This window comes from Cherax quadricarinatus, chromosome 14 (genome assembly GCF_038502225.1).
Source record: "Cherax quadricarinatus isolate ZL_2023a chromosome 14, ASM3850222v1, whole genome shotgun sequence".
Classification (NCBI taxonomy): Eukaryota; Metazoa; Arthropoda; class Malacostraca; order Decapoda; family Parastacidae; genus Cherax; species Cherax quadricarinatus.
The window spans coordinates 29,959,048-29,968,973 of NC_091305.1; the positions used below are offsets into that span (position 1 = coordinate 29,959,048).

A 9,926-nucleotide genomic window follows, 5' to 3' on the forward strand; every position below is an offset into this window, starting at 1 on the left:
TCTGTTCTGTCAAGTCAGAGATCGCAGCCATCCTATAGACTGGTCTTCTGCTAAAACTGTTTTCCCTACTTCCAACTTTAACAGTCGCCATCTTGTTGAATCCTCTCTAATACACAACTTTCCTTGTATGAATCTTAGTCCTGGCTTCATCTCTGTAGATGCCTCCCTCTCCCACTACATTGTAAAATGCTCCAAACTTCAGAACACCCACGACTTAACCTGATTCCTCATTTTTTCTTCTTCTCCCTCTTCCCCTTTCCTCTTTTCCTTTTTTTGTCTTTTTTTCTGTCGCGTATTTCTGTTCCTTCATTATTTATTTCATCACTTCCCCTTCCCCCCACCTCTGTGCACTTGCTCTCCCTCTGTGGGCACCTAGCTCCCTTGCAGTGCTCCCCTTTCTTTATATTTGACTGGTTCCTCCTTAGTTCCCCACTACTACCACTACTACTGCTACTACTACTACCACTACCACCACTACCTGCCTATATATAGCCGTCCTGCTCCACTTCTGGTTAGTGTGACTTTGTAAATGGTCCAAGTCGGACCGAAACGTCGTCGTAAGCTCCTCTCTTCCATGTGCGGGTTATTTGTGTATAATGCAGCGAAGTGTGAACAAAGATCTGATGGCATGATATACTGGTGCATACAAGAAGTGCATTTTTATTAAATGTTCCATCAGAAAAAGGTCTGATGAATACAAAATATAGCCCGAGATGCAGTGGATAACAGCGGAGCCTAATTTAGGTTCTTGTAAACAGACACAAACGGGAAAACTGGGAGAGCAACACCTGAAGCTCACCCCAATTACCCCTGAGGCCTCGAATATTCCACTGTAAATAAGCTATAATTTGCAAAGAGAAGTATATTGGTAACATGAAGCAGTATGTGTTTACATACTAGGAGGGTTAGTAAAGGCACCATGTGGATGTAGCGGAAAACGACTAAGCAGTGAAGGACTGGAACACTGCGAAGAAGAGTTGTGTAGATGGTTTAGAAGAGTGAGGAGGAGTGATGGGAGGTGAATCGGTGTCAGTCATTGGTCTTGTCTCCTCATTTTCAGAGATACCTTCAAGTGTTTCAGAGGACAAAGAAGTTGCAGGTAGTACAACATCAAAGAAAGAAGGGGGAGGGTGAGTAAAGATCAGAGAGATGATGGAAGTTACCAAAGAAGGGGATATGATGAGAAGTTAGAGTTAACTTGGAAAGAAACTTGGGAGGGGACAGGAGAGGAGGGTACTGGACGAGGGGGAGGATGAACCTCCACACTTATAACAGAGCCAGTTAGAGGTAAAGAACTAGGCACAGAAACTGGAAAGGAAAAATGCTTGCAAATGATAAGTGACAGAGGGATTAAAGGAGATTGAACTTCGGGGATGTTTTAGATTTTGGAGAAGTTGAGAGGCGAAGGGAAGGTGTAGTTGTGGGAGGTCTTGTAGAACATGCAAGAGAGAAGATGAAGATTCAAGGAGAGTATGAAGTGACAATGTAGGGACCTCAGAGTCCAGGACTGCAAAAGAGTTAGTGGTGATTGTGAAAGTTGTGACCACAGAGGAGATTGTGGAAGTAGGCACTACCGAGGTAGGAGGCCTCTTAGTAACTCTAGAATAGGAACGTCATGGAAGCAGAGATGAGAGACTGCCATGGTGTACGTGAAATCTTTTTCTTTGAGGCAATGAATTTCTTGTTCTTTTAAGTAAACTTGACAATGGTAAAAATAAGCTGAGTGAGACTCATTACAATTAAGGCAAGAAGGAGGTAGGCTGCACGATCATTTGGTATGGTTGGCAGCACCACAGACTGGGCATTCTGCCATGGAACTGCAATATTTCATTGGGTGGCCAAAGCGCAATTTCTACACTGTTGTGGTGTAGGGCTCAACTCTTGGACTTGTTGACTGTCCCACAATATAAACTGAGGAGGAAAGTTCTCGGCAGTCAAAAATTAAGCAAGCTACATTGCAGGGGAAGTGTTTCTGCCCGAGGGCAGGCAGTACATAAATGTCCACTTTGAGAATTGGGAGGTCTTGGAGCTTAAGTTGCTCCAGAATGTCAGTATCACGTCCGGAAATCACGCTGAACAATGGTATGAGGCAGAACTGCAGTACCACTTCAAGAATTGAGAGAAATGTGTTTTCAAATTGTGACATGAATATCGTCTATGGGTGTAAATTTCTCTGCCTCCCTCCACTTTCCAGTTCAATACTCAATTCATTCTCTGTTTCCATTTAGCTCCCTCTCTTATGGCACTCTGCATAGAAATTGCATCTTCTTGCGAGTTCATTAGGTAAGAATGGAAAGATTGTGAGCCTGACCAGCATTTTGCACCATGATGATGCATGCATCACTCTTAAGAGCATGAAATGAAATATATTGACCAACATAGTGCAAAAGTGCCTTGCTGATACTATGATCAGAAAGACAGTCAGTGGGAGATGCCAGTTGAAGAGTGAAAAAACTTAATCTACCAAGTACTTTGAGATGTAGTGTGTGAGGGGAGTGAGTGTCATGTTGGTCTTTTCTGGGAAGAGTGAGAGGTAATCACAGCAGTGTCATCTGTTAACGATTGTGGTCATTTAGGTGTGGGACTGGAGGTGATCCATCCTGAGCTGAGCAATCTGAAAATCGTCACACCATAGAGGAAGAAGCCAGAGGCATGGTCAAAGACATGCAGAGGTTGGATGTATCAAAAGAGTAGGGCAGAACCTCGGTACAAGGAGTGGGCGACAAAACATTACCAGCAGAAAGTACCAGGATGTTAGAAAGGTCTGATAATGAGGTAGGGTTGTAAGAGGGTTCTGCAGCAGAAAGGGGCCCGGGAAGAGCAGTTTCATTGATCTGAGAGTCCATGGTTAGGTCACTTTTTTCTTTTGTTTTTCTGAAAAAAGGGGGGAACATGGAGGGATAGCTCCTAAGAGGAATGAAAAGGGTTGTAAATCCCCTTCCATGCCCAAGAGGACCTCAGTGCAGCCAGTAGTGCAGATATGGCATGAAACCCATGCTATACCTAACCATGCCAGTAAATGAACAATCCAGGATAGGAGCCTCATATCTACTGAGCCACCTCAGTGGGCAAAAGAGAGTTGAATACCCACCACAAGGCATACCTCCTTTGGCCACCACCTCCCGGAATCCGACAGGCAGCCTCCAGAGATACACTTGTCACCCGAAAGATACCCAAAGCCTCTCCCTAGGAGATCAGAGAGGGATCAGGACATCCCTAGATGATCCAGATCCTCTCGCAAACTACAGCACCACCAAGGACCTCAATAGAGTGGGATGGACAACGATACCCTTTACCCCAACCTAGGAATGCTTGAGGGGAGGACCCCAAAGACTGTAAATAAGAAAGGGAGAGGGGAGGGATGGAAAAAGTTGAAATGAGAAGGGAGGGATGTGGAAGATGGGGCAGGGAGGGCAAAAGTGGGGAGTAATTAGGTTCGGTCAGAGGAAGATCGAAAGGTTCAATTCCTCAGACCAAGAGCCTATTCACCACAGCAAAGAACCCCCCTTGAAGAGGTTGACAGTATGTAATACTACTGATATACTGTTTAAGGATGTCAAAAAGCTCAGCATTACATTAGGGCATTTAACTTAGCATTCTTGATGTGTAAGATAAGTTAATCCAATGTAAGATTTTCTGACTTAACTGTGCTAATTACACCTACCATGGGTTGTCACTGCTTTTGGTTTTATGACTGATCTAAACTGTGCCATATTGAAATGTTGGAAACCCAATCTGTGTGGTATGTAGTTTATGAAGGGGTATCTCGTGTAGTTTATGGAGGTAGGGCTGCTGTTGGGGCTGTGTGGTGAATTTTATGTTTGCAATTTGGTTTTTAAATTTAAAATCCATTGTAATAAGGGAATTCATATTTTTATGCATGGTGATATTTTTATAATTGAACTAATTTATTCATTGTTTTCAGAAGTACTCATTTAAATCATGTGGTCGCGACAGCGGGCATGGAGGGTCAGAACAAGAGGACTCGCCCCGAACTGGTCCAGCAGCCAAACTGGCTTCTTTGCGTCTGAACAACAACGTAGCACCTCACTTGCCTCCGGACCATCTTGTTAACACATTTACCACTGCCAATGCTGCTGCTGCCACCATTGCAGGTGGTGGGGGTAGCCATGACCAGCCACCACCTGGACCAGAAGCTCTTCTCCCTGACTACCGCTTAGCAGGTGACACACCCACTCTGCGCCTCCCTGCCTCAACAAGTGCTGTTCGTGGCCATCGCACTCACTCTCCCTGGAACCACACTTATACAGAAATCCCTGAGGGTGCTGCCACTGTCCGCCAAGGTCCAGTTGATGATGGTGTCGACCCAGTGTATGAGGAGATAGAGCGAGAAGGTCGGTCAGAATTGCAGGTCAGCGATCTCAGCGACGAGGATGGTCGGCGTCATAGTTCTGACATCTCCCGGCAATCATCCCGTAGTTATGGTGACCACCGTCCACTCTTACCCTACACCCTGCCCGACCGCCACTCTGCCTCCCACCATCACCAACCACAGTATGATCCACGGCTTAAGGCTCGTCTTCGTCACCAAGATGGTGTGGATGATATCCAAACCCATACTCTGCCTGATTGCAGGCTGGGTGTGGGAGCACCTATAGACCACACCATGGTCAGTCCAGGACACATCCTTCCCATGACCCATGCCACTATCACATCGACCCATGCTCTCCCTCCTGGTAATGGTCACATTGCCACACACCAGTACTTGGACACTGGGCCTCACCTAACCAACAGTGGTCAGCACATGATGGACAATGGGAGGCAGTTTGTTGATTGTATGCCACAGTACAACCAGGCAGTTTTAGCAGCCCTGGGACATCCTTTGCCTGTGGTACATCCTCTCAGTGAACCCAATTTACGGAACTGGGAGGCTGCTCAAAGGCATAGAGACCTGCAGCAGCTCCAACAGCTAGGCGAAATGACTGTAGCAGTGCTGAGTGGGGAGCAAGTGGTGTGTAAGCTGAAGCCTCCCCTCGCTCCCATCCATGAGAATACAGGAACTGCCCAGGTGGAGCGGCACCCGCCCCCTCCCACCTACAGCCACTGCTAGGGCCTCTGTACAGTCATAGTTGTGTACATATGTGTATAGTGCTTTAAAACCCATTAAAGGCCTTTACGCTTTATGAATGTAGTGTGTGCAAGAGATAAAACATACTCACGATAATCATTATGATAGATAATTTGCATTTAAGGATTGATAAACAAGTGGACCTGATTGTTGCAAACCCCCTAAGAGATGATTGCGACCCTTGACTCGGCCCCTATCCCCTGCTCCTTTGTGTGAATTGAGTGACGAGAGCAATTAAGCCCATCATCCTAGTCAGGTCTTCAGCAGGAGGAGTTTACAGTGTTAAACCCCGAGACTAAATTAATATGGTAGGTTTTAATGTGCCCTCATTACTGAGGATTGTTAGGGATCTTCCTGATAAAAACTAAGTGATTTTCAGGATGTGGCAAAAGGATGCAAACAAGCAGTGAAAGTTTTTTATGTATGACTAGCAAGCATCCCTGATGAGATTCCTCCTGCTGGCAAGACCACACTACCAGGAACATCGCAAACTGTTTTATAAAGTGACTGGCAGTGGTTCCATTGCGTGGATGTATTTATTGCACAATTTCGAAAATAATGTTGTAGATAGGCACAGTAAGGATGCAAAAATAAACAGTAAGGAAGTTGACTTACTTTTAGTGATTGGAATAAGTCGATGAAGTATTCCTTCAAGCAATACAGTATAACAGTGATGCGGCTGAGCACATTTAGACTTTGTTTGCTGATGTCTGCTTTGTTACAGAAAGTTGTTCATGGAATAAATCATCCAAGTTCAGGTGTTAGGAAACAACGTTGTCCAGCCAGGTTTCGGTCTTTTTATGTTTGTCCAATAGGCTGCCTTTTAGTGCTCTTGGATTAAATTTTAATTCTCATTTTACAAGTATTGTGAATAATTTTTTTTTCTACATTAAACTTTGTATGAACTACAGTAACATTAGTCTTCACTTCATTAGTACAAATAAGTATTCAAGCAAAGGGCAATGTATGTAAAATAATTTAGTTTCCAATATCAGAGCTTGGTATGACTTGAGCCATTTGACTGTTCTTACACGTTCGTTGTTTGCTGCTTGGCCCATCATCATTCCATAGGATCTGTATTTTCAACATATCCTAATAATGATTATGTAATATGCTTCCTCTCAGTTGTGCATTATTCTTTCATAGGTGTTTCTATTTCATTCTAACAATATCAGAAGAAAACATAATCCTTCATGCATTAGATGTCACACAAGTTGTAGATGTCTGTTTTGACACTATTTTTGTTGATGCCACATATCTGCTTTCAGACTTGTAGCAATAAAGTTTTTTTTTAACTCGTCTCTCACAGCTGATTCATCTAGTTCAGACAAACAGTATCCACAACACCAACACATGCAGTGAGGTCCTTGTAATCAGTTCTGTTATGAACATGTTTTTGTTTAGCAGTTACTGTTCTGTTATCTTATGTTGAAAGTCTCAAGGGATAGCCAAAAAATAATCTGTTAATGAATCTTCTTGTAATGCATAAGAAAGGAAAAATAATCCAACATTAAGCGATTAGGTAGAACATGGTACTATACGATTTTTTAAAACACATATATTTGACATTTACCATGTTGTCCCTAAATCAGATTTCAAAGATAACTTTCCCCAAGTAGACATTAGTGGAGGCGGAGCCCCTAAGGACAGCCCCGTACCACATCTAACTCACAGTAAAGCTAAACTTCGACTAGCTTACGTATTTCTGTGCCTCTCTCTCTCATGTGTAGTCATTGTATAGAATCAGCTCTGTTTTGTAATATTTTGTATGTAAACTGTGATACATGTATTAAACGAACAAGAATCTATCGCCAAATTGATATCAAATAAATTATTGTGAAAGGTTATTTTATTTGTCCTCAAAATTCCTTTCTGCCTAAGATGCCATTAACCAAAAGGTATTTATTATTAATCGTCAACACTAAAAAACCCAAGTTTTGACCATATTGGTCGGCTTGCATATCGCAGGTAGGTGTGTGTGTACTCGCCTAACTGTGGTTGCAGGGGTCGAGACTCAGCTCCTGGGCCCCACCTCTTCACCGAGTTCTACTAGGTCCTCTCTCTCCCTGCTCCATGAGGTTTATCATACCTCATCTTAATGCTATGTATGGTTCCTGCCTCCACTACTTGCTAGGCTATTCCACTTCCTGACTATGACTGAAGAAATACTTCCTAACATCCCTTTGATTCATCTGGGTCTTAGGGATGTTAGGAAGTATTTCTTCAGTTATAGAGCAGTCAGAAAGTGGAATAGCCTAGCAAGTGAGGTAGTGGAATAGCCTAGCAAGTGAGGTAGTGGAAGCAGGAACCATACATAGCTTTAAGATGAGGTATAATAAAACTCCTGGAGTGTGTGTGTCTCTCGTGCCAAATAGGTGAAACTTGCGATTTTGGCTTAAATAGCAATGCTCTTCTTGCCGAATAAGGCAAGTGAAAATTTGTGTATACAATAATTTAACAAAAATCATTCTGAAAAATGTATTTCATTGCGGTTGTTTATTAAATTATTTTAAACTTACCTAAAATATATTTAGCTGGATTAGGCTAAATTAAACTGCACTTGTTATAAGGTTAGGTAAGTTTTCTAAGGTTCTTTTGGTGCAAAATTACTAATTTTTACATTAACATAAATGAAAAAATACATATCTTTAAATATGTAAGAAAAAAATTATAGAAAACTTAATTTTAAACGAGTTCTTGCTAACTGACCAGTTTTACTTATTCGGCACGACACACACATATCTGCGGCGATACACAAGCCAACCAATATGGTCTAAACTATGCCAAAACCAAGGGTTGGAATGCAAGACACAACGAACTCAACGTCAACAGGAGCCTTTCAACTGGGTGCCCAGTTGAAAGCGAATCCCACGTCATATCTAATAATCCTGTTAACCACCCAGATGAGATCACAATCTATCCCTTAGCGTGGGACTAGACCCGTGTCCACTCTAGCTGACACCTATATTTCTCTGTGTTTTCAGCAACAGGGAGATACTGCTAATCATAAGAATACAGACATATTACTCCTCCCTTAGGTCATCTGAAAACCCATCTTGCATCCCCACTTGTAACGCCTTTTCACACTCGTAATGCCTCTCATAACTACCTCTAAACTCTCACAGCCCCCCATAATTATTCCAGTAACCCATTTCATAACTCTAATAATCCCTCTTATGTCGTCTCTCATAGTCCTTCTCATAACCTCTTAATCTCTCTCACAACTAGTATCAATCAGTTACACAACTCTTCTCATAATACCTCAACCACTCCAATAACTGCAAAAACCTCTCTCATTACCCCTCGGATAACTACTTATAAGAGTAGAGAGACTTATGGGATTAATTATAACTACATATAACTCCCTCATTACCACTCGTAACTAAAATAACCCCTCTCATTTCCTGCAATTACTATTATAACTCGAATAATCCCACTAATAAACACTCCTAAAGCTCTTCTCATACCTACCCGTGCAACCATTTCCAAAACTTCATAAACACACAGCTTTTCATAATCTCTTAATAACACAATCACTCGGTACGCTTTTCTCATAACTATGCCCATAACCTCAGCATAACTCCCTCACACTGCTACTCTAATAACCCCCCCCCTCTCAATCACACCGCTTCTAAAGCCACTAACCCTTCTCAATCACACAACCACTTCTATGTTCACTCTTTGAATATCATGGACTCGCGTATCACATTTAATAGGGATGTTGAGTTTGGCTAGATTACTTGCATAACTTCCATACCTATCCTCATAACGATCATAACCTCTCATAACTGATTCCATAATCACTTCCACAAACCCCCTATCATAACTAATCTCATGACTACACACTACTACCATAATCCATCATAATTACTATCAAAAACGTCATAACTATTATACTTCAATAAACCCACTCATAAATACTCATAAACCCTCTTACAACTATTCCCATAACCATTCCTTCGCCCCTCTCGTAAGCATTCCCATAACCCCCTCTCAACCCTTCATAACCCCACTGATAACTACCCCATATCCTCTCAACCACTCCCATAACCAAATATCATAACCCCTCCCATGATCCCTGTCATTACTTCCATAACACCTCATAACCCCTGCCAAACCCATTCTTATAACCCCTAATAACTTTTTTCGAAACTATCAAACTCTCTCATACTCTTTAATAGTTCTCGCACTTTCATAACCCCTCTAGCATCCCTCTATAACTTCACTTGATCCCTCTCATCCCCTTTCAACACTCACAACCCCTCGTACTACACCTATAAACACATTTATAACTGCTTCCACTACCCTTCCTAACCTCTCTTTATCCCCTTTCTCTCAACCCCTCGTATAACTACCTCGTATAAACCCCCCTTTCATAACTACTCCCATAACCCCTCCTAACCACTCTCATAATTTCTCATATCCGCTGTCATGCCCTTTCAGTCCCTCTCGTATCCTCCCTCTCATCCCTCATAACCCCTCTTAAATCTCATCACAACTTTCATAATTAATCCCACAACCACTTCTATAACTCCCCTCACGACCATCATAGTCCCTCTCTTAAATCAACCTTTCTCATAACTATCATAAAATACTATGACCACCCAGGCCATAGTATGTGACCACCCACAGGTCACAGTACTGACTACCCAGATCACAGTACTGACCACTCAGGTCACGGTACAGACCACCCAGGTCACAGTATTGACCACTCGGGCCACAGTACCAACCACCCAGGTCACAATACTGACTGCTTAGGTCACTACTGACCACCCAGGTCACAGTACTAACCACGTCCAGGTCACGGTACCGACCACTCAGGTCACAGTATGCGACC

General features: G+C 42.7%; 1 protein-coding gene across 4 annotated transcripts in view; it reads left to right on the forward strand.

Annotated features, from left to right (window-relative positions):
• The window catches only part of LOC128698575 (adhesion G protein-coupled receptor L3-like), a 186,742-nt gene extending 179,806 nt beyond the window's left edge, over window positions 1-6,936 (forward strand). For all 4 annotated transcript variants that reach the window (XM_070084942.1, XM_070084940.1, XM_070084941.1 and 1 more), the window contains one exon: window positions 3,926-6,936. In XM_070084942.1, the coding sequence (XP_069941043.1) occupies window positions 3,926-5,071 (1,146 nt within the window). In that variant the 3' untranslated portion in view covers window positions 5,072-6,936. The remainder of the gene's footprint in view (window positions 1-3,925) is intronic.
• The last annotated feature ends 2,990 nt before the right edge of the window (window positions 6,937-9,926 follow it).